At 36.9% G+C, this 25,194-nt stretch overlaps 1 protein-coding gene across 6 annotated transcripts in view; it reads right to left on the reverse strand.

The window, feature by feature from the left end:
* Positions 1-3,709: 3,709 nt before the first annotated feature.
* The window catches only part of SLC4A10 (solute carrier family 4 member 10), a 337,954-nt gene continuing 316,469 nt past the window's right edge, over positions 3,710-25,194 (reverse strand). For 4 of the 6 annotated variants that reach the window (XM_043894685.1, XM_043894680.1, XM_043894684.1 and 1 more), the window contains 6 exons: positions 24,463-24,636; positions 23,634-23,756; positions 14,110-14,177; positions 11,445-11,561; positions 10,572-10,610; positions 3,710-5,758 (listed from right to left, as the gene is read on the reverse strand). In XM_043894685.1, the coding sequence (XP_043750620.1) occupies positions 10,598-10,610; positions 11,445-11,561; positions 14,110-14,177; positions 23,634-23,756; positions 24,463-24,636 (495 nt within the window). In that variant the 3' untranslated portion in view covers positions 3,710-5,758; positions 10,572-10,597. The remainder of the gene's footprint in view (positions 5,759-10,571; positions 10,611-11,444; positions 11,562-14,109; positions 14,178-23,633; positions 23,757-24,462; positions 24,637-25,194) is intronic. The other 2 variants (XM_043894681.1, XM_043894683.1) reach the window with 2 other exon arrangements.

The raw sequence follows: 25,194 nt of genomic DNA on the forward strand, positions 1-25,194 counted from the left end.
AGAGAATGAAGGACAGGGAAGCCTAGTGTGTTGCAGTCCATGGGGTCACAAAGAGTCGGACGCAACTAAGTGAATGAACAACAACAAATGAAAAAAAAAAAAAAAAAGAATGGGTTTCTTCAGAGTAAAGTAAGAGAATCTTGTGTTTCCAATTTTGTGACTGTTCTTTCAGCAGTGTCTGAGAGCATTTGTATATACATCCTGAAAGATCTGGAGTGTGTATTCAGGATATATCTGAGGGATACAGATGGTTGAGAGTGAGACATGAGTGTGAGTAGTAAAGCATAACGTCACTACCCGTAAGAAAAGCTCAGAGCACGGTATTAATAAGACCAATGTCATGCTCAGAAATGTATCATCCTTCTGATGTCACCTTTCTGTGACAGGATTAACATTTAAACTCAAAACTTTGAATTAATAAAAAGAAAGGTAATTTTCTTACTGCTAAATTGACAGTGGTTTTTCTGGAATTAATCTCCAGTAAACTCAATCAAAATTCTTATTCTAAACAATCTTTCATCTGAACAGTCACCCCAAGTTGGTCAGATTATTTAAAATGCATGTATGATGAAAAGTGTGACTTAAACAACGAAAACTTTATAGTTATTCCAATAAGTTTTGCCTGTGCATGGCAGCGTTATGCTGACTTAGGGTGCTTACCTCACCCCTGGTCATAGGGTTATTGGGTTTTCTAAAGCATCCTCTGACCTTGTTTGCTGAACTTTCTGGCAGATGTGCAGGGTCTCTTGTGTGAGTCCTCTAAACCCTCTGTAGGGCTGTGTGTCCCATTCCATGTTAAGTGTGTTCCTTTTCATACTCAAGAGACACGAGTTTGATCCCTGGGTCAGGAAGATCCCCTGAAGTAGGAAATGGCACCCCACTCCAGTGTTCTTGCCTGGAGAGTTCCATGGACAGAGGAGCCTGGCGGGCTACAGTCCATGGGGCTGCAAAGAGCCAGATATGGCTGAGCAACTGAGCACATCCCAAGTCATAATATTTGTGACTTGGGAGGAAAAAAGTATTTTCATTGATTAGGTTTGGTTTCCTGTGTTAATCGCAGAAAGATGAGTGACAAGGAAAATGTAACATATCGAAGAAATATTATTCAACCCGGTGCTGGTTGCATGAACCTGAATGACTGTCCGGTTAAGGCGGAAGGCGGTCACATCGCGCCTCCTGCTAGACGGTCAGTGCACTCCAGTCTAGGCTAGACAGACGTGGCTTACAGTCTCAGCATGGACACTCACAGTAAGGAACATTTTAAAGAACATTACTTAGCCTCTCTGAACCCCAGCTACTTAATTTGAAAGAGATACCAGAATGCCTACCTTCCATAACAATCGCATCGTTGTGAAGATTTATGCACTATGCCTGGTTTGATGATTTCATGGTTTACACCAGTTCTCCCCATAGGTGTCTTGTGTCCGCAGGTGTAGGGCACATGAAGTTTCTTAATGAGCATTTGCTTTTCTTCCAGTGCTGCCATGTCAGTGAGAATCCTTTGTGGAGCTTTAATCATTCTTAATAAACTAAGAAGCCACATCTTCTGATGTATTTTACTTACGAGTCTGTCTACAGCCTTTGCTGGCTGAATAAACAGCAAAGAACAGGAAGAGCTAGGTTCTAGAGAATTACTAAGAAGGGATAAAACACTATCGTTACCTTTAGAGACCTTATAAGCAAATGGAAGAAATCTATAACTCTACACACACCAGAAGGTAAAAATACATAAATCCAAAGCTAAGTCTATGGGAAGAGTGGATGAGGAATGTGGGATCAAAAGGTAAGCAGTGGGGAAGGTGGTTTCTGGACTCACATGAGCCAGCCCCTGGCTGAATTTTGTTGCACACTTAGATTTTTTAAATTGTCTCAGGATTACTGTTGATACCATGTTTTTCTGAACATTTAAAAAAAATACAACCCCAAACATTATATAAAGGAATACTCTATGTAAAAGGATGTATCATGAAGTTCTTGTACCTGGAGTTACTTATTAAGTGCCTACAGAATGTGCTTCAGCCTGCTTGGCTTCAATCATAAGACAAGTTTATAGACCACTGATAGTTTGGTTTGAGTCTCTGAGAGTCACCCTGGGTACAGGATTCAGTTTTTCCCCATTATGTTTCCAATCATGCTGCCAGACTAACCTTTCCTAAAACGCATGCCTCTTCATTACTCAAAACTCTTAATGGATAAAGTTGAAATATCCTAATATAGAATTTAACAACATTTATAATGTCTCCAACTTGTGTTCCTACCTTTTCATATGGGTCCCCACTAGTCTCCTAACATTCCACCATTTGGGGCTGTCTGCTGAGTTCCAAAAATCCTATATTATCAAGTATGTCAGGCTTCTGTATTACCATATATATTTACTTTTAAATTTTATTGTTTTCAACACTGACATGTTTGAGAATCACTGCAGTTCTTGGAGTAGGTTTCCTTCCCCATTACCATCCTAATTCATATGTTACCTCATATAACATTTTCTTCAAAGTTTGCCCTACTCAAAATTCCATCCTTGAATTATTCATTGCTCTCACTGTACAACCAACTCTGTACACATCACATTATGTTAAAGCTATGTGTCTACCTTGCCCTTAGAAGAAAGGATCACTGTCCTATTTTCAAAGTTCCAGCACAGAAAGAAGTGGCTAATGCACCAATAGAAACTGTAATGAAGGGACAGTTGTATCCATGAGCTACAATTTTCTAAGAAAAACACCCAAGGATCTCTCTAAAAGTATTTTGAGTAATCCTTGAACATTGGGTTTCTTCAAGGGGACTGATTACAATTAGCCTTTCAAAGTAGATATTTAGTGAATCATCATATTACCCAAATTACTCTCATAAGTTTTTCAAATGGTTATAATCTCATTTCACTGTATGAATATGTGAGAGAGATATACTGGAAAATTTGGAGAGCATTCTTGCAGTGATAGTAAAATAGTCCCACATCTAAGAGCAAACAGGCTAAAGTTAAATAGAAACAGAGGTAGATCAGTGAAGATGAAAAAAAAAAACTGAGCCACACACTTAAGAGCCAAGAAAAGTCCTGAGAGATCTAGGGATTGTCTTTAAATACAAGTTGCTAGTGAATCATCAGTGGAGAGTTTCTATCATGCTAAACTACAACAAGGAGATACTCAAATTATATTTAGGAGAAAACTTCCCAATATTGAAGGCTGTTAAGTGATAGCAATTACAAAGTCAATTCATAAGTCAAGAAAAAACTACTAACCAGTACATTGGAGTCCTGAATGCAGTTACCTCCATAAAATATTGCCAGATCACTATAAAAGAATGGTAATACCATCTGACCTTCTGTAAAAAATAAGGAGGATGAAAATTTCAAGAAATGCTTTTCCCAAGAGGGGTAAAAACAGAAGTCTAAAGAGTTCCAATGATGGGAAACCTTACTAATGATCTTGGAAGTTTTTACTAGTAATGAGTACAATGCCATTTGTATCTAAGTCACTGCTTTCTGGGAAAATGAAGAGGTACATCCTAATATAGCTCTCATCATAGTTTGTTCATGAAGTTCAAATTGAATACTCTTGAAACATCTACATCACCAAGTTTTCTTGACATCGTTACTTGTGTCTAAATTTAAATATTATGTTCAAAATGTTCTACATTGATTTACTGATTAACACTAAGGAAAAAAAGACAAGACACTTTGCATCACAATTTAAAATGTGCAAGGAAATTAGGATAAATATTTATTTCCACATAACATGTCTTAGTTGTGAAAAACACAATATCCTAGTCACATTTACACATTACTTAAACTCTGCAATAAATTACATTCAAGATATTCAATAATTTTGACCAAGAATCTAAAATTAGGAGGAAATATATAACACTATGCTTTTCTTATATTTTATATGATTTCAAAATATTAAGATTAACATAGGGATAGCATTAAAATTCACACAAGAACAAAATGACTATAAAAGTACTCAGAAATACAGAATTTCATTGGATATGAGTGCTTATTCAAATAGGTGATCATGTGAAGATTTTAATTCACTATGATCATCTTAAACAGAATAGTTATTAATATATTAAAACACTAGAAGGCTGCTTTGGGGACTGACTAACATGTACAGCTAGTCTAACTCATAAAACAATGGGAATGTTTACATCTAGTGTCTGTATTATAAAATACACAAAGGCAATGCATTTGGAATGGAAAGTTTCTGTAGTTTTTCCTTGGCATTTATAAACACAGACTTTATTAACTACAAACTCTTCTTATATTTTTTAGGCTTATGCTCCATTGAAGAAATGGCTCCTTGAAAAATTGTAAGGGGAATTTTACAGAAGGTATCAAAATGTTGAACCTAGTAGAGGCTCTGTTGTTATTTCCTTCATAAGCTTAATCACCAGAAGATTTGTGGGTTTTTTTCACTTTCATGTACATTTATACTCAGAATATTAATAAATAGTTTGGGAAAGCCACAAGGCTCTGAATTATTGCAAAACTAGACACTGAAGATTATAAGGTTGATGATCATTGGTAATTCTTAGGAAACAAGAGCACTATGAGATTTCATCTTTATTAATTCACATTACTCAAAAATTCTATACTTTCCTTCCTCTTGTATAAACTTAGTAAAGATGAATTATTTCATATAGACTGAAATATCTATAGAAGCTTCTCAAACAGAATCTGAGATTTTCATTTAAAAGATTATTTTTCTACAACATGCATTTAGTTAAGAAGTGGAAAAGAGCTCTGCAGAAAAAAAAAAGACAATTGGAGACCGTCAGTCTAACATTAGAACATGATTCAGAAGCAGCATTAAGCAGTCCATGACCTTTAGCAGTGGAATAAATGTACAGGAGTGGAATTTCACATACAATGACACCACGTGGCATTCCATAAGTATGTATATAATAGGCTTATTTGGAAAAGACTTGTTTTCAATGGGAGATAAATTTAACAGTATATTTCTGATAAAGATTTATATTGAAAATCTCACAAAACCTACAAAGTTTTTCTAAAGCATTTCATACAAGCCTAGTATTTGATCATGTAATCAAAACTTGAATATTAAGGAAATACTACTTGGTTCTTTGCATTAGTATCTGATTCTTTTAAACAAGTTGTGAACAGGTTTCTATATATATTTTTCAAAATGACTTTAAGTTTTAGTTACATATAAATTCTTAAGTATTAAATATCATATTAAATCAAGGAAATGCATAAATACAATTATTAAAAATGCTTTCAAACTAACTTTTTGATTTGGGTATTTTGAAATAAGTCACTAATGCTAAGCTATAAAAAATAAAAAGAAGTAAGACTACCTTCCAAAATTCTTCTGAATGAAATTATCAGGTATCTTCAGGTCCCTAAGTAGGAAAATACAAACTAGGTAAATATGACTTATCTCTTTAAGAAAGCTATTGCTCTCGTAAAACTGACAATGAGAATCTAGTGTTTACAAATGTCTAAAATACAGCAAGGAACACAGAGATTCTTGCATTAGCTTTTCTATACGTTCACAAGGGTGTCTCACTGTTCAGAAGTTTAAACACAGTAATGAAACAAGTATTGCACTACTTACAGTATGAAGGTGGATTTGAGATGAAAGACAGAATTTATAATACATGATCAAAGTGGTTTTATGAATAATTGTGGCACTCTTCTCTTATATATGTAAAAAATAAACTGAAGATCAGTCATAGACAAGTCTCCCTGTCAACACCTTTCCCTGAGTCAGCTTTCTTCTCATTTCGGCTTTCAATGCTACAGGGGAGAAAGGAGAAATGTATTACTTCAATCCAGTGAGGCCACTGGGAGACCTCATTCAGACGCAAAACCCATCAGTTTCAATGACCACAAGGGCCCTTAGGCATTGCTTTTTCATGCTGTGAAGCCTTGATAGCAACGATTAAAATCCTCGGCACTCAGTGAGGTAGAAACCAAGAACCGCAGAAAAGGGAAATTCAGAAAGCAGAAACTAAAAAACAAAACCAGACATTTTAAAAACAGTCCCCAAAGCATGCAAGATTAATACCATGGTCCTCATTTGGCCAAATGAATCACTGATGATTGTTGCAAATGCCAGTCATGCCCCTCCCTGTCTTAAGATAGCACTGTACGATGAATGACATAAACAAGATGTCGCAGTAGGTATTTCTGGGCCCTGCTGCAAGTGGCGCATCCTTTGTGAACAGACTGGATTCTGATCTTGCGTGAGAACTGCATTGCAGTCAGGGGAACAGGCACGCCTCCGCTGGTCTGGAGGACCCGGTCACCCCGCACACTGCCCTCCGAACACCCATGCCATCTCCTCACAAACTCCTCCTGTCCATTAGAGGAATCATGTTTCACCTCACTCCTTTTGGAACAAACCCATTCCCAAGTGGCTTCTGTTTTAACTATTCTCCAATTAACTTTATCAATGGGCAACCTGGCAATGTGACTCTCTCATTTTTTTTTTTTTAATTTTTTCCAATGCACACTTTACCTAATCTCAAGTTGACAGTCATTATGCAAAATTCAAATAATGTGCTGACACGCATGAAGCTCACACCAAGAGCCCATGCTCCAGAGGGCAGCCCGGCTCCCTCCCAACCGCGTCCAGCACAGGCGAGCCCCACTCTGCGGCCTCTCCCCGGCCTCTCCTGCTGCTGACTCCAGGGCAACCCACAGTCAGCCTTTGGGTCCCTCGGCTGCAAGAACCCATACATTTTTAGTGCTAATTTTGGCTCAGTATAACTATGAAATGGTTGATGGTGGGGAAACCCTTGGTTTTATATAACTCTCCTCCAAGTAAAAAAAAAGTGACAGTTAAAAGCCCCTTTCTCCTACGGGGCTTCCTATGCAGCTTTCTTAGTGGTCAATAACTTAGACACATTCTAAGAATGTGTTTTTTAAATTGTTTTTTCCTCCAATTCAAGCTAGAAACAGCCCTTCTCAGTTGTCACCACCACCCGGCGCCATCAGGTAAGAAGTGCTGGAGCTTCTGCCATCTGTGGCACGCTGCCAGCGCTGAGAGCTGGTGTGAGCGGGTGTCTATGGCACCCGGGTTTGTGCCTGCCACACTTCACAGCACACACTCCTTACAGGTCAGAGCAAAGCAACTTTTTCTCTTTTCTTTTCTCCTTCCATGAGAAAAGATGACAGTGTGCACATGATGTGTTGAGAGGCTTAACTCTGTATTTTTAACTCCTCTATCTGCATGACTCACTTTCTTCTACTTTAAGTTCCTTTCAGATGACAAGTGTCTGCTACCCTACTTTCCAAATTAACTTTTCCCTGGGTACTACCTGCCTCCCAATCTCTTCTGGCAAACAAAGCCAATGAAAAGGGGCAGCATAGAACAGTGGAGGAAGCCCTGGGTTTGGAGTCAGATGATGACATTCAGTTCTGGAAGCAAAGAAGGAGCTATGTGACCTTGGACTAGTTATTTAATTTATCTGGGACTTGGTTTCCTCATCTGTCAATTAGTTTTGGACCAAATGGCCTCTCCTTTTCTTGCAGCTTGAGTAGCAGAATCCTGAGGCTAATAGTCTCAATTCCAGTGAGCTCTATCTTTTGAAAGACAGAAAAGCATATTCTATCTATGGGAGACTGTGGAGACAGAGACATACTGGTCTCTACACATGCACAATTCCTTTGTGCACTATCCTCCATAACCTTTTGATAAATGAGCAAACTCCCACAGCACCATTAGCCACCAAAAAAAAAAAAAAAAAAAGCCATTCAGAATGTCAATTTCATTCACAGACATGCTTCCTTCTGATGTCCTGCTTTGGTCATACTGGTTGTTTGTGACAAAACAATAACCAATTAAAGGATTGGGCTTCCCCCCTTCCCTGCCCGCCCTGCTCTTTAAAACCAGTAGTTTTGGTACCAGGTCATATTTCATCAATGAAGTAAAAATTTTAAAACCTGCTCAAGACTTCCATGAAAAATATTACTGACTTAAATCTTCTTAGTGCATGGTTATTACTCTATTCCTTGCTACATCATTTTCAGGATGCCAACCAATTCTAAACTTCCATTGTAACAAATACATTACATGTATGTATTAAATTTATATCATATCTATTACATGCTACCACAATTAACACATATTGCATTCCTCTTATATACCAGGTACTTTGTAAGGATCAGGGGACACAGATGGATGAGACAGAACATAAGGAAATCATATTTCAAGAGAGGGCAAAACATGACCCACTACCTTCATGCTGCCAAGCAAGCTATGAAACTGTTATTTGTCAATGACACCATAATAGCTGATATACACAACATTTACCAAGCAGTCATGAGAGGGCTGAGGCCTAGCAAAACAGCATGAAGAAGCATCCAACACAGAGCAGGGTGGGGTGGAGGGTCAGAGGAAAGCAGCGAGAGAGGCCCTCCATCCCACCTCTGCCCCCAAAAGAAAACCAAGTGCTGCCAGGTACCTGCCCAAGAAATGCTGCTCTGGGGGGGTCAGCTTACCAGAGCAGTTGCCCAGCTACTCTTGAGTCAATGCGGTTTTTAATGAGGACCAGTGTACACCAGTTTTATTTATTTATTTTTTAAATTTTCTTTGTCTTTTTTTACACCAGTTTATTTAAATAAGCTGTGGAGGAGCTTGTCACAGGTTTGTATAGCACTGTTGAACTAGGATCAGATGAGACACCCCACAGATGTGGTAGAGCCCACAGTCAGTTCTTGGATCCTCCTTTCAGTTAAACTGGATGAATTTTTTTAGACAAGTAAAGTAAATGAAATAATGGAGAAAATATAACCGCTATTCCAAATGCCACTCAGAAGAAGGTATCTGGGCTTCTCTTATAGGCAGTAGGGCCTCTAAGGGGAACAGGGGGGAAACAATTAGGGCTGGGGTGTCAGAGATGCTGGGAAGCCAGCTTCGGTCTCGAGAGACAGACCCTGGGAAGCTGGTCTTTAGGGCTTTTCTTGCCAGTGGATACTCTAGCAGGTATAGCATTTGTACAGTTCCTAGTCATCAGACTGCAGTGCCTTCAACAGATACCAAGAGAGAGCAGTGGCTTTGGGAGGGTGTTGCTGTTACTAGTATTGGTGGTTTTAGGATTTCTAGAAGCCACACTCTTTCTGCCAGTTTCCACTGTTACGAAGACATTAATCACTAACCAATAGACATTTTATCACATGGAATGCTACAGATTTTTATCACATTTAAAGGTAAAGAAAACTGGGCAAACTTTCATTCCACAATAGTTTGAATCTTATGCTAGTGGGAACATATGTTCAAAGAATAAGAAAAAAAAGTCGTTATATGAAAATATAAAGGACGATCTATTTAAAATTGGATCTGCTTTTAAGCATGGTACATTGTTCACTAGAATTAATCCACTGTGAGAAGTAATCTGACGTAGATATTTTAAACAATTGAATTTTTCTGGTGAAAAGCATCACATGACATTTACTTTAGGGAGTACCTAAAATATCATGACATAAAACTGCTGCTTGAACCAAAGGAAAATAGGGAAAGCGTTTTCATCTATATTGCAGGAAGAAAAGCAATCTCTAAATTTGATTGCCTCAAATTTTCCACATATTCTCATGCTTGGAATTTTATTTTGAGCTCATAAACTTGGGGTTCATATTTTTAAAAATCAGGAAAATGCCATATTTTTAATGAGAAAGGGTCCCCAAGCATATATTTCAATATCTTTGAGAAACTACCCTTCTCGTGACTCTGATTTTCTTCCAAGACATCTAGCAAAACAGAGTTACTGTGAGGATGACTCTATAAGACTGCAGCAGGGATCTTTGGGAAAGGAAGATCAAGCATGGCTTAGAATAAATATGGCTTAGAATATTACTTCCACTTGAGCCAAGTGAAGAAATACATAAAGATTTTAAAGCCCTGTTAAAAGACAGAAAATATCAACCAGAAGTCTTTGAAAGAACCTGTCAAGTAACTTTTGGAACAAGTGTTGGAGGTATCTGAAGAAGGAAAAGAGAAGGAGATGGGGAGAAAGAGGGTGAAGGAGGGAGAGAGAACTGGAAGTAATCCCCAGCTTTATGGGGTGAAGACCCCAGGCTCTCTGCACATCCACTGCTGTTTGACATAGATATGACACTGAAGCAGCATGCCATTTTGGGGTGACAAAAACCAGCAACAAGAGATAGTCTCTAAGTTTAATGTTGCCTCTTCTTCTAACCCATGCTTCCAAATCATTATCATGAAGATAAAGCTTGCAGTTTTGGAGGCATGGTAAATGGAAGCTCTCAGCTTTGCAATTTCTTAATTCAAGGGATAAATTTTATTTTTCCAATATAGAAATCTGATGTTATCACAAAATACAGTTCTACGAGGTTTATTGATTTATATACGATGCATTTGTATAAGTGAAGTGGGGGAAAAAAGTACTCAAGTTGCAAACCCTCTTAAAGAGCTGAGTAGTTATACGAATACTGTAAACAGTCTGATACTGGACCTAAGCCCTGGATCTACACACCTTTTGCCTCCCCAAAACTCACACAAAAAACATAGGCTGACCAGGTTTCTAGAAGACACCACTTAACAAAAGGAAATGCAACCAAGGAATAGGTTTGAGGGAAAGGGTCTTACCTTTGGGAAATCAGCTTCTAGAGTGATTAGGAAGGGGAGCTTATGACAAAAATGTAATATAAAAAATTAAGTAGAAAAAGTTAATTTAAGGTCATGAAAATAAAGGAAATTAATAATTAAACACTGTTCCAAATCCTTCAGTCTCTCTTAATAAGAAGAAATATTAGCATAACACAGAGATTTTTCTTCAGATCAACATCTAAGAAGACAAGAGGGTTTGAACTCTTACTTATAAATTCTGGAAAATGCATTTTGGAAATCCTGTGATGACTCTTGGTATTTAAGAACACATTCTTCCCACCTCATGCATTTAAAACTGTCATCCACAGCTATAGGAGTTGTATGTAATGTTTGCATACAGAGCAGAAAAATGCATAAAACTTTCTGGAGCTGTAAGTTTTGGGGTAAAAAGGTTAGGGAAGATTTTTCAGGGCTGGAATAAGGGACTGGAAATAAACTAAATACAAAATTACCATTGCAGGTGCCATATGGGTTTTAAAAAGAACAACAGGAGAATGCAAAATATGGTCAGACATCTAAGGGGGTCCTAAGAAGTGGATGATGAAGGAATACACTAAAATCCTTCTGTCAAAGAGTAGGCCAAAGTGAATGTCCAAAAATGTCCTGCATTGAAACTCATTTATAGCCCCACTTCTCCCCACTGTCATAGTTTTGGAGTGAGCTTTTAATTTGAAAGGGAGATACTGAAAACATATCAACAAATGGGATCTTTGTGATTTCTAACCACTTTTTACTTTTCTGAAATATTTTAGAACTAATTTAAATGGAAACCAATACTATTCTTTTGCTCATGGAGTCATGTCATTAAATGACTGGGTTCAGTACAAATTCACATTATTTTAGAATTCAAACCTTTTAGAAGGAAAGCTTGACTCCTTATCTTTTGAGTTATCGGCAGTAATCAGAAGGTTCCTCCACAAGGCAGTCTTTGACATTTCATCAGAAATATTGATCACAGATGGATCATCTCTAGATAGGAGTTTACCCAAAATGAGATAATAAACATTAAATAAGACACTGCAGTTATCTAACCACAGACACTAAATATAGGACAGTATTATGCCTCTGTACAGTATTTTTGATAATTAAAACTTAAGTATTATTAATAATTGTTCTCTCTAAACAATTTCACAACTATGAAAAATAAAAATCTAAATGAAAGATTCTAGTTATACAGAAACTGGTTTGGGGTACAGTTTTCCTAATTCTTTCCCAATGACGGAGTTCAGGTTCTGCATGTTCACCGCTGGGCCTCTGGTCCCTACATTCACAGCCCAGCATAGCACTTCACCCCTCTGCTCAGACTCCACAGTGGCTCCCACCCACTCAAAGTAAAAGCCCAGTGGGTGGGCTCTAGGGCTTGTAGGGCTTGCTTCCCCTACAACTTTACCTTCTGCTATTACACCCCTGCTCTTTCCTCTCAGCTACAGCGCATCGGCCTCCTGACTGTCCTGGGACCCTACAGGCTGGCTGCTCCCTCGGGGCCTTGTACTCACTCTTCCTCTGCCTATAATGTTCCTTTATATGGTATGGATTTGGCTGAAAGTGTGTTAGCGTTTTTCCATAACTTAAGAAAAAACCCAAGCAAACATTTTGGCCAACCAAATATAAATAAGCCTTTCCATTCTTAGTTCAAACGTCACCTGCTCCGATAGGCCTTTGTTGACTGATTTATTTAAAATTTCTGTTTCCATCTCCCTGTAGCAACTTCATCCCTCTTTCTGCTTTGTATTTTTGTTTCATTTTTCACCATGTGAAACTATACTATATTACTTGTTCATTTATGTATTTTCTGTCTCCCCCACCTCTATTCTACTTGAATGCAAGCTTCATGAGAACAAGGATTCTTGAACATTGGTCCTCTGCTGTTTCTCCATGACCCAGACAAAGTCTGACATTTGGTATCCACTCAACAAACATTTTATTCAGTGGCTGGGGGAGCCTGTAATATTAGGGCCTGTTACTATGCTGGATGCATTTTTTTTACATTTTAAAACTGCACTATTTAAAACCGTCCATTTAGAACTCTCTAAAACATTCCCAGGGCCAGAAAGGCAACCAAATATCAACAGATAAAAAACACAGTCCAAGCCAAAGAAAGTTTCATTGTGTGAGAAATCAGTACTCTTTTCTACCACAGGTAAAAACGATTCTCTGCTATAGAAAAAGTCATGTTCTACAGAAATCCTAAACTGATCTCTCATACCCCTCATTGTGGATATTCACAAGAGGGCAAGAAATTAAATTTTTAAGAGGAACACTGAGAGTCTGGGGCAAAACAGTTCTCACAGGCTCCTCCCTTCCTAATCTGGACATGTGTTCCTTAATACCTCTCATTCATCCAGCCCTTGGTAACTCAAAGAATGAGATCAACTAGTTTCCAAAAGAGTCATGGAGAATACAAGTTTTTCATAACATTATGTGAAAAAGAGTCTTGTGAGCAAAAGAGTTTAAAAAATTCTGGCTACAACAAAGTTAAACTTTTTTAAAAAATGCCAATACTAGTTAGATTCTTTAATATACCAATGTGCATTGTGAATCTCTAAACTGGAATGTGGTATAGGACATTTTTCAGACTTACTAAACCACAAAATCCTTTTAAGAGGGGTACCACAGGAAACTAGGCAGATTTCTGTAGAATACAGTTGAGAATATGCTGATTCAACTAAACAATCAACAGGATTTTAAAACTTAAATATTATTTTAAAAAAAGAAAGAGAGAGAGGGAAAAATCTCTTCTGTCTTGTACTTGTGCTCACTCTTAAGTGGTAGATGATAATTTTATTTTTTATATCTAGGAAATATTATCTTATAGTCAGACCCTGAAGAGCCACTCCTATTTTTTTAACGCTATGAAAAATTCCCTCCTTAGTCAAAAGCCTTCTATGCTTTTTTCTTGGCATGGCCCTAAATTATCCTTAAGCACTTTGGGATCATATATATATAATTTTTTGCCAAATACTTTCAAACATTTTTATTATAACTTAGAGGAGTTTGCTTTTTTTGCTATGTGTCTGTGCATGAAGAAGATTAGCATATTTTGGAGAGTTACATAAATATTTCCTAAAATTACTAGTATAACTGAATCCTTCAATTCAGGAAATAGATTATCTCTTTGGAAGTGTCTTTCAGTAGGGGTAAATCCTATGTTTTTCCCAGAGTTCAAACATTTACATGTGATGGCTTTAGTGAATACCTTATTTATTCCAGAATTGAATACTGATCTGTCTTCAGGTGCCACTTTAAGAGAATATGAAAGAACTTTCATGCTCATTATAAAATACGAGACCTAAGGGAACAGTTTCCACCTCACTACATTTTAAGCTACTTAGCCAGTCACACGGCTTCTAGTGGCAGAACTGGGGCAGGATAATCTAATACCAAGTTTTAGTTCTTTCCGCTCTAACACAGCTTCAACAAACCCCGGTAGGAATCCACATATATGAAATTCTCAAGTAGCGTACATAACAACATATTACATTACTCCAATTGGTGTGTTTTTACATTTATATCTTACCTATAGTGCCCTTCCAGTGGGAGCTGCACTGTGCCCTCATCTTCCATAGCTAGCATACTTTGTTCTTCCTGCAAAGACAAATATAAAATATACAATGTGAATCTGATGAGCCTCCATTTTACATTAAAGAAGAAACAGAAATTAATATTTCACTATCTCATTAACCTCGGAACCTTCCACTTTGTTTGCATTTATTAATGCTAGCACAGGTCCTTTCAATAAAGCATCAGCTACCAAGAACAGAAGTAATTAATGAGAGTCTCATACCACAAAGCAATTTAAATGCTAACAACAATCTCCTTCATGTCATTCAATGTAAAATATGGTTAATTTCCAAGCAGATTAAAACAAAAAATCTAAATTTTACAAGGACAAATGTATTGGTAATCATTTTCATTATTGTAAAGTTGAAATTACATTCCCAGAATGGTCTATTAGAAAGGAATAAGAGGTGTATTTAGAGCAGTGGTTCTCAAACTTTCGTTTACACCAGAATCACCTGGAAGATTTATTAAACATATAGATTACTGGGCTGTACCTCCAGAGTCTGATTCAGTTGATTTGGAGTAGGGCCTAAGTACACATCTTGGGTGATGCTGATTATGCTGGTCTGAAGACCACACTCTGAGAACCACTGCTCTAGAGACTTGGTAACAGACAGCAGAAGATATCTCCCTGTTTGGACCAGAACACAGGAGTACTTTCCACTTAAGACTCATTATAAGCTTTTGTTCTAGACCTCAGATTTCTTCTTCAAGGCAATATTCCACCCTTCTCCAAAGGGTATAAATGTTTCATATATTCATTTATTCATAAATAAAGTCCATATAGTCAAAGTTATAGTTTTTCTAGTAATCATGTATGGATGTGAGAGTTGGACCATAAAGAAGGCTGAGTGCCAAAGAATTGATGCCTTCAAACTGTGGTGTTGGAAAAAACTCTTGAGAGTCCCTTGGACAGCAAGGAGACCAAATAAGTTAATCCTAAAGGAAATCAACCCTGAATATTCATTGGAAGGACTGATGCTGATGCTGAAGCTCTGATACCTTGGCCACCTGATGAGAAGAGCTGACTCATTGGAAAAGACCCTGATGCTGGGAAAGACTGAAGGCAAGAGGAGAAGGGGATGACAGAGGATGAGATGGTTGGATGGCATCACAGACTCAATGGATATGAGTTTGAGCAAACTCCAAGAGATAGTGAGGGACAGGGAAGCCTGGTGTGCTGAAGTTCATGGGGTCACAAAGAGTCAGACATAACTTAGCAGTTGAACAACAAACATTTTAAAAGTATATCTTTGGGATGAAGATAAACTTATGAAGCACTGAAACATCCTAGTTTAATTTACAATAATGTTATCATTAGCCTTTTTCCATGTACCAAAAATTAAAAGTAGTATCTACAGATTATAGCTCCTATTTCATGCATTTATTTTCAAATGGGTCAATTAGGAACGTTCAAGTTTAGAGAACTATTTGGGGCCATTTAAAACTGTTAGAATTATTGGCCCTGACTCCAGAAATGAAAATTTAAGTTGTGGAGAGATGAAGAGCTAAGTCACTTTCCTGACCAAAGGGGAACTGAAGAGAGAAAAAAAGGAAGGCCCTGGAGGGTCATTGCTTTCCCTCTTTCAGTAGCTTAGCAGAAGCTTGCCTGGTCTAAATAAGCTTTGGCTGATGTCATTCTTCCTGGCACACAAGACTATTCCTAGGGTCCTCAACTTGCATGCTGCCTAGTCTGGAGAACCACTGCCATATTTCTTGTTATTTAAAGAAATGGTGTTTTCTACCTCCTCTTCAGCTAGCCTATGAATTTATGAGGCAATGTGGGGGCAGGTCTCGTTTTCACTCTTGAAATGCTCTCCGTACACATCTAACGTGTGACCAGGCAGGCTTCCCTCTGCGGAGCCCTCAGCCTCTACTGAGGCCTTAGAATACCTCTGCCCAACCCATGCTGTGTAATAAAGGAGAGGTCAGGGGACTGTATGGGATCTGCTGTTTCTCTGCTTAGAAGCTGCCCTCCCAACCAACCCAGTGTCATATCTGTACTCTGTGATACTATTGGCATGTACCTGTCATCCCTTTGCATTATGGGAATTTATTCTATTCGCTTTCTCTGTTACATTTCAAGGAAAAATTTTCTTTGAAGACCTCTCAGATATATATTATTTCTTATGTATTATGTATTTCTTATGTATTATTTCTTATGTATTATGCCTGTTCCCCATGTTATGGGGAGGTACCATCAGAACTAATTCAAAGTGAGTAGACAGTATCATTGGTTTGAAATTATATATTTAAGCACTTGTGCAGAGCTAATCTGTAGTCTAAAATGACACATGCCTTGCAAATGGATTAGTTTCTATATATGGAAATGATACATGGGCCATATTAATTTATATGCACACCATTGAGGCCATGGGTAGAACACAATTACCCTTTCAGGAAGAAAAGGTTACTTTTTTTACTCAGAAAAGGTTATCTTAATGCACATGTGAAAGTGAAAGTTGCTCAGTCCTGTCCGACTCTTTGTGATCCCATGGACATTACAGTCCATCGAATTCTCCAGGCCAGAATACTGGCGTGGGTAGCTTTTCTTTTCTCCAGGGGATCTTCCCAACCCAGGGATCAAACCCAAGTTTCCCTCATTGCAGGCAGATTCTTTACCAGCTGAACCACAAGAGAAGCCCAGGAATACTGGAGTGGGTAGCCTATCCCTTCTTTAGCAGATCTTCCTGACCCAGGAATCGAACTGGGGTCTCCTGCATTGCAGGTGGATTCTTTACTAACTGAGCTATCAGGGAAGCCCTGATGATGCATATGGAGGGACATAAAGAGAAAACAATCAACAATCCCCAATGATATTTAAGTAAAACCAAATACAAGCAAAATGTAATTCTTTTCTTGGTTGTCCACTGAAAGGTAAGATTGGTATGTAGTATCTTTTCTGACCAACTCATAATAAAATGTAAAGAAGTCAGGTATAAAGGTTTAATAAAGAGTAAAAATTGGGGGTGGGGGGAAAGGCTGAAGAGAACAGCGGTGCCATCAATGCCTGGATTACCTGGCAGCAGAAAACTAAGGCTCAAGATTCAATCTAACAGCAAAAATTGGATCAAGCTTTGGGAACAATTTTGTTTTTTTCCTCAGATGATTTTCCACTTTTCTCTCAAATTACTTTCAATAATTATTTTGCACTCTGTGGCTTGTTAGCATGTGTGGGCTTTATACTAGTCATAATTCTATCCAAACAAAAACTCATCACCTCTAAAGATAGCATTTCCAAGCCATGCTTATCTGAAGAGAAGGGTGGCGGAGCAGCCGCTGCCTTCAGTGCCAGAAGGAAGCTGGGTGGGCCCCAGAGCTTGGGGATAGAGGGCCGGCTGCATCCCAGGCAGCTCTGTGAGGAAGCCAAAAATCGAGACTTTCTGGGGAGGAGCAGTCAAATCAGGCACTAGCCGTCACGACAATCACAACCTCTTTTATCTCCATCTTACAAGGAAAGAGACAGAAAGCAAAAAGCTTACTGGGTATCCTTAACTTTGTTAGTCTGAAATATCCTAAAATGAGTTCCATTCAGCATTTCATTTACACAGTGTCCATCAAAAATCTGCTGAGTTCTACAAGGATGATGATCAAAGTTTACCAAAGAGCACTTGAGGGGGCTTTGCCAATTTGACTACAGGAATGTTCATATTCTGATTTGAACACCAACTTTTCATTCAGATAGCCAAAGCACTGTTCTGATACTAAACAAGTGAAGGACAGTTGATTCTATACCCAGTAAAAAGCAGAAATATGGAGGCTTAAAAATGAATCTCTTCAATAGCACTCAAACATTTACTGGGTATGTATCATGTGCTAAGCATACAGTGAATAAAAAGAATAATCCAGGAGCTATTCATGAATCCAATAAGCAAATACATATTAAGCATGATTTCACGACAGGTAGTATGCTAGGTACTGGGCATACAACAATGAAAAGAGAGTCATAAACCTTACTCTTAGAGGATAAGAAGGATCACTGTAAAAAGGATAGAACAAGAGGCAGTGGTATCTGGGCCAGTCTCATTTGATCAGTTTGGTAACAGAAAGGAAGAAATTTAGGTAGGAAGAAACAAGGTAATAAAAGGTAGGAATAAATAAGACATGTTTTCACTATAACAAACAACTAGCCTGGCTGGGGTGAAAGGCCTGTGCTAAGTAGAAAAGGAAAATAAAATCAGAGGTAAATTGTGGTGTGTTTTGATGAAGGATTTACATATAAAGTTAGATCATGAATCGGAATTATGGTTTGTGATAGTGTAAAAAATACAATTCATATATTATGATATCTAACAAATGCTCTACCTTTAGTGAAACAGATAGCATGTTACTGTATCCACTTTTCATATAAAGTCTGTATCTATGGAGTCCTCAAACAGCTCAAAGTACAAACAACAGCAGCACAGAGCCAATGTTCACAAAGGTGTCTAGAGTATTAGAGAAAACATTCAGCAATTTTAGAATTCTTAGATATTAAAAAATGGAAGGGAATTCAGAAATCAAGCCCAACCCCTTTAATTTCATGCAAGACAACATGAAATGCAACAGAATGCAAGAAGTGCCTGAGCATCTCCTTCCTCAATTATTAATAGAATAGATAATGTTGCAAACATCACACACACACACACAAACATACATACACACCCCTATAATTATTTGTAAACCATAAAATATTATAAGAGATATTCCTTAAGACTTCCAATATGCAGAAGAGCCAATACATACAACTACTCACTTGAACGATGAAAACTGAAAAGAAAAAAACTGGGAGGAGGAGTAGTCCGTATAGAATTCATATAAACAGATGGATGCAACATACGTTTTTCATCAGCATATTTGATTCAGTTTCTCTAATTGACTTATCAAAATTATTATAAAATAAAAAAATTCTGACAGAGTAACTCTGGATTTAGAGGAATATATTCTGGTGATACAGGGTCTGGGGGTTTAGGAAAGGTCATACCTCAAATTTCAGAACTCATGAGAATCACCTGGAGGTCTTGTTAACACAGATTTCTGGGCCCATATCCAGAGTTTTGATTCAGTAGGTCTGGAGTAGGGTCCAAGAATTCAGATTTATGACAAGTTGACAGGTGTTGGCTGATACAGCAGAGATCCTAGGACCACACTTTGAAAACCACTGCTTGAGGAAGAATAATATGCATGCCTTGCTCTGAGATTCAACTAGAAGTAAGATTTGCCTATACAATAATTAGGCCATGCTTCCTAAATCCACAACTGATTCTGATCTTTCTTAGCATAAGATATGCTCTCTAATATGTATAATCTTGGCCTTGCTCACGAGCCTGCTTCAGACAGATCGTTAAGTCCCACTTGCACCCCTCCTTTTCTTCCCCATAGCATGTATGTTGGAGTGAACCTCCCACAAACCAAGAGATGTCAGTATCATGATCACCGAGCAGAGCTGAATTTCTAGGATTTATCTAACATTAACCTCCTCCTCCCTCACCGAGGAGCAAACATTCTGCTGGGGCTTTCTGCTTTATCAGCAGCCCTTTTGTCAAATGTGTACAATGTCCTAGAGAATACTGAAGTAGGAAGTAAAGTGTGTTGGTACTCTGAGCACATTTGGACATCCAGAATTTGATTCTGCAGTCTTCCCTTTACACAGAGCAATGTGCAAAATGTCAGGGTTCCAATATTCATTTCTATCCTGATTATAATCCTTTCTTTCTAAAAACTGAACCATATGCATATGCATATGCATGAAGTACATGAAAATTTGGAACAGAAGCTCTGCGACCTTGGACTGGCCTGTGTAGCTATTTATTCTGCTTAACTCATTATTGAATTTTAAGGTCAAACTAATGTTTTCTCAATGCCATAAGACCAGAAGTGGGCTACTGATAGTAAAGCCCTGAAAGATAAAGGTACAAACTTGTAACTATCATCAAAAGGACAAGAGGTGAGTCTACTTAAAATTCAAATCTCAGTGAGCTGAGACATTTCTGCTCTTTACCATCTTTCCGGATCACAATCTGAGTTACTCAATTAATCTAAGTAATTGCAGAAACGCAACATTTTGGGTAGAACTTGTACATTTACCACATTCATGTAAATGTCTTCTCCAGTCTTCTCCTGGAAGACTGGGCTTTGGTATAAGATGCTACATTCTTCAGTGGAGTCCATAAGCCTCAAGCAAATGAAATACGGAAATCTGGGTTACCAAGTAGCAAATCAACCAGAATTTTAGTTTCAGTATAGTCTTTCTTAAATCTTCCTACTCTCTATACTGATCATATTCTTTTAATACCAATTCCAGGTTAGAAAGTTAATATCTTTAAATTATACTTTCTCTCTCCAGTTGTCAAATGTAGAATTATCTTTCTTTGCACTGGTCAGAACTATATTTTAATGTCCTACTATGGATTATTTCATGACTGTATTATTGGTTTACTTGTTTCTTTATAACTAACACATTAAAGAGGATAACATTAAAGTACATCATATTAATCTAATTGAGAATTTAAAGGTCTATAAACCTACCTGATTAATGTATTGCAAGGCATTTTCCTTTACTTTTTCTCATACTCTGAACTAAAGGATACAGCTGTTAACTTTTCCTCAAAAAATCCTTTATCTCTTTTTGAATCCTTTTAGAAAATACTTAGGAGATTTAGTAATATTAATTACTTCTAAATTCTTTATCTACATAATCAGAAAACAGTCAATAACAATTGGTAAATAATGAGTCTATAATGTAAAAAGATTAGAAGCTCATTCCATAGCATCTCTGCCTATCTGAAGTTACTAAATTCCAAAATGGACATATGGCACACATACATATGAGTACCATACATATGCAGCTATGTGAATGGTTCTCAGCAATGGAAATAGCATATTCTAATACATTTATGATTACTGTCAAATTTGTTTTCTCCTATTTCACAGACATATAAAGGAAGAATATGAAATTTTCTTTGAATGAAAAAAAGGAAGAAATATTAAGCATAATATATTGTATATACTATTCATGGGGATCAAGCCAGGCAATCCTAAAGGAAATCAACCCTGAATATTCTTTGGAAGGACTGATGCTGAAGCTGAAGCTCCAATACTTTGGTCATGTGATACGAAGGGCCAACTCACTAGAAGAGTCGAATGCTGGGAAATACTAAAGACAAAAGGAGAATGGGGTGGCAGAGAATGCGATGGTTAGATAGCATCATCAATTTGATGAACACAAATCTGAGCAAACTTCAGAAGATAGTGGAGAACAGAGGAGCCTGGAGTGTTGCAGTCCATGGGGTTACAAAGAGTAGGACACGACTTAGTGACTGAAAGATGACAACAATTATATATACATGGTATTTTTCTTTTTACAAAGTTTTAGAAGGGCAAGTATGCTCCATGGTACAGATATGGCCTAATATGAATGCTGTAGAAGATACGATTGTATGCCTGAGGCTGTTGCTAGCTGATTCCTACAGAAGTAGTAAAGACATTTGACAGGAAATCAAAGCAGGAGAATAAGGCAAAATTACATTTACAAGTTACTGCATCAGAATACTTAACATTCTCATTATCAGGGAAACTAAGGAAAACCTTGTGGTCAGTGAGTTTTGTATTCAAAGTTGTCTTCCTTAGAATTTGAAACTTCTTAGAAATTATTTTCAACCTATATAAATTTTAATTATGTCAAGTATGAATAGTTTAAGTCTATAATATTTCTATATTCACATTCACTTTATTTACACTTATTTTATACCAAATTTTGTTTCATTTTTCTTGAACAGTACCTAAGGACGACAGCAAACCTTTAATAAAGCCCTAAAAACATATACAGATAATCCAAATATCCTAGTTAAAGCACTATTAAAAAATCTCTTACACTTAAATGAGAATATAAACTTAGAAAAGTAGTTAAAGCTTAGGAAAAAACAGAAAAATAGTTAAAGCACTATTTTTAAAAAAATTTTCTCATACTTAAATATGAGTATATCAACCTTAGAAAAATAAAAAAGCTTGATAACTTTATATTGATATTTTCAACATTATATCAGTATTGCTGTTCATTTGGTTCATGAGGTTCTTGAGGCAAGAATACTGGAGTGGTTTGCCATTCCCTTAGTATGGCTAGAAGTATAATTCAAAGTATGCCTTCTACAACACATAGGAAAATCTCTTCACCATGGAAAAGTGAAGAAATGCCAGACAGTCACATATTATGTAGACATATTTGTAGAAACATCTGAGCAAAAATCCCATTAGACTTCATGGCCTAATCTGGACTCATCTAATGGTTAAGTAAAACCTAAGATCATTGGAATGTTTACAAACAAATTCCCCAGAAGAAAGAGGAATATGCCCATGGCTTGCAAAAATATACCACAGAGAGGAAACTAAATACATTTACTGACTGCTTTGTAGAAGAAAACATGGAGAGAATAACGCACAAGTCTCACTAAGTGTTTTCTTTCAAATTCATTTCTAGTTATACAGAAATTTTGTTCTTCTGTTTTACAACTTATGGACTCAGTCATTCTGCTAAACGATGTACTGGTCATTTTTTTTTTTTTTTCATTTATACTCTTTGCAATACTTTAAAAATATTATGACTACTAGCCTTCAAAATAGATCCAGATTTATCCATGAATTTTAAATGTCATAAAGCTTAAAACAAATTGTTTTAACATGTAAAACAGAATAGGAGAAATCAGTAGTTTGTGAAAGTAGCAAAATCCCCAAAGTTTCTCAAACAGCATTCACTCAGTCCTAAAGCACTTTGAAAGATTGAGGGCAGGAGGAGTAGGGGACGACAGAGGATGGTTGGTTGGCATCACCGACTCAATGGACATGAGTGTGGGTAAACTCCGGGAGTTGGTGATGGACAGGGAGGCCTGGCGTGCTGCGGTTCATGGGGTTGCAAAGAGTCAGACACGACTGAGTGATTGAACTGAACTGAAAGCACTTTGAAAGAAAATCACACTTGATCTTAGCCAAAGGCCGAGAAGTGATGAAAGCAAATCAGAGCAACATGTTTTCCTATTAAACATTTCATCTATTTCAAGAATAACTAATTTTATCTTTCAATTAGCATTAGAATCTTTTGATTAAAATTTTGTTCTTTAGGAAAATACCAAGAGTAATGATGTCTCTTTTTTTTTCTTCTCACATATTCAACCAAAAAGCAATCACTGTTTGATCACAATTTGGAAACAGTTAAGGATGAGTAAATTTCTGCCATCCTAAGGGGAGGAATCAGAAAAATAAACCTTATAATTTGAAGGAAAATGAAGTACCAAGTATTTGCATATTTCACTAGAGTTTGCTCATATAAGATATGTGCTCTCTCTGTTCAAGTTTCAGTTTTATGATTTTACACACTCATCTTTCCAAGCAGTCCACCTGTGCTTGTTAGTAATCACTAAAGACAAACACAATAATCTATTTTGCAGAGCTGTTGCTGTGCACGTGTTGCTTGTTTCTTTATAAGATATTGATTTTGCTCTGACTTACTTCTTTTTCAGCATCTTCTAGTTTCTTTTTCTTACTCTCAGGCATTAAATCATCCAACCAGCTGAGTTCCCGTTTGGTAAACAGAAAGTCCATCAATTTTCTTACAAATACCAGAGCTAACACCTGAAGGAAATAATAAAAGATTTTAAAACAAGGAAAAAATATAAATGGGAGAATTAGATTTATTTGTTTCTTGGTAGAAACAAGTCAACTACAATTAGCTCTGATATTAAACTGAAATTTTTATATATGTGTATATAATAGATATTGTCTAGCTTTTGCTTCCTTCAGTTTCTTTTCTTACCATATCTCCAGAATAATGGCTATGATTCTACCCATTATAGGAGACATTTAAAGAAGCAATGAAAAAACTATATTTTTGACCATTTCCTTAAAAACACTTTAAGAATATTAAACCTTTAATACCTATGCTGATAATATTTTAATTATTTATAGTCATTCAAATTCTAATACTTTAGCTTTGAAATATTTGAAACTCATCTAAAATATTTAATAAAATTTAATTTTAAAAGTCTCCTTAACTTTTCAGATTTGCTAGAATATCTTTAAAGTTAAATTGTGAAAGTTTACATTTTCCACCCAACTTTAATTAATTCAAACTAATGTTCAGAATGATAGAGATAAAACTAGTATGAATCACTTAAGTTCATATGTAATCTAAAATCCAATCTTAATTACTAGTTTTAGTGGCTAAAGTTTATACAAAGGTTTCCAATAACAATATTCTATTGTTTCAATTTGTTCATGGATTTTTAGTGAGAGCAGAAAATCAGAGAGAGAAAAAAGAGCTGACTTAGAAGTTTCGTACCATCATGGGAAAGACAATAGCAGCTCGTGAAACTTTTATTATCCACAAAAGGCCGAGGCAACTCATCTGAATAACTGTGAAGAGATGGACTTTTCGAAGTGGCACATGCCTTAGATATATAAAATCTGGTTGATGTTTTGCAGGCATCCAGAAGAGCTTTATTCTATCAAAGAACTAAAAGATAAACAGACTAAATTGCTTTTTACAGACAACAATAAAAGTAGGACAAGTAAATGTATAATATAGTCCAATATATGGTACATCTAGATCACACTTACATTGACATCTGGGCATCAGAACTATGGGATTGTTAAATGTACATTCTGAAATACCACAACTTCAGTTTGATAATATCCCATATTTTCTCAAATGTGGATACAGGTTATAATTTAGAAGAGTTTAATAACTTCAATGCCAATGCTAAACATTGCTCCCTCAGAGAGTATAGCCGTGAGACAAAACATAATCATCACCCTCATCTTCATCATCACATCTCAATTTCTTCCTTTGCTTGTCTAAGTACTGGGGTTTCCTGCACCCTTCTTTATTGAATATTTCATCCATACCCACTGTTTCAACTTTCACAAACTTGCTAGAATCTCAACCCTCAATCTCTACTGCAGCTCTTACTGTCTTGAGTTCTAGACCCACATGCAGCTGCTACATAGGATGTACCTCCTTATTTTGACTCTGCTGTTTTGACCTTGCCACTTTCATCCCCATAAAAGGTTT

This window comes from Cervus elaphus, chromosome 33 (genome assembly GCF_910594005.1).
Source record: "Cervus elaphus chromosome 33, mCerEla1.1, whole genome shotgun sequence".
NCBI lineage: Eukaryota > Metazoa > Chordata > Mammalia > Artiodactyla > Cervidae > Cervus > Cervus elaphus.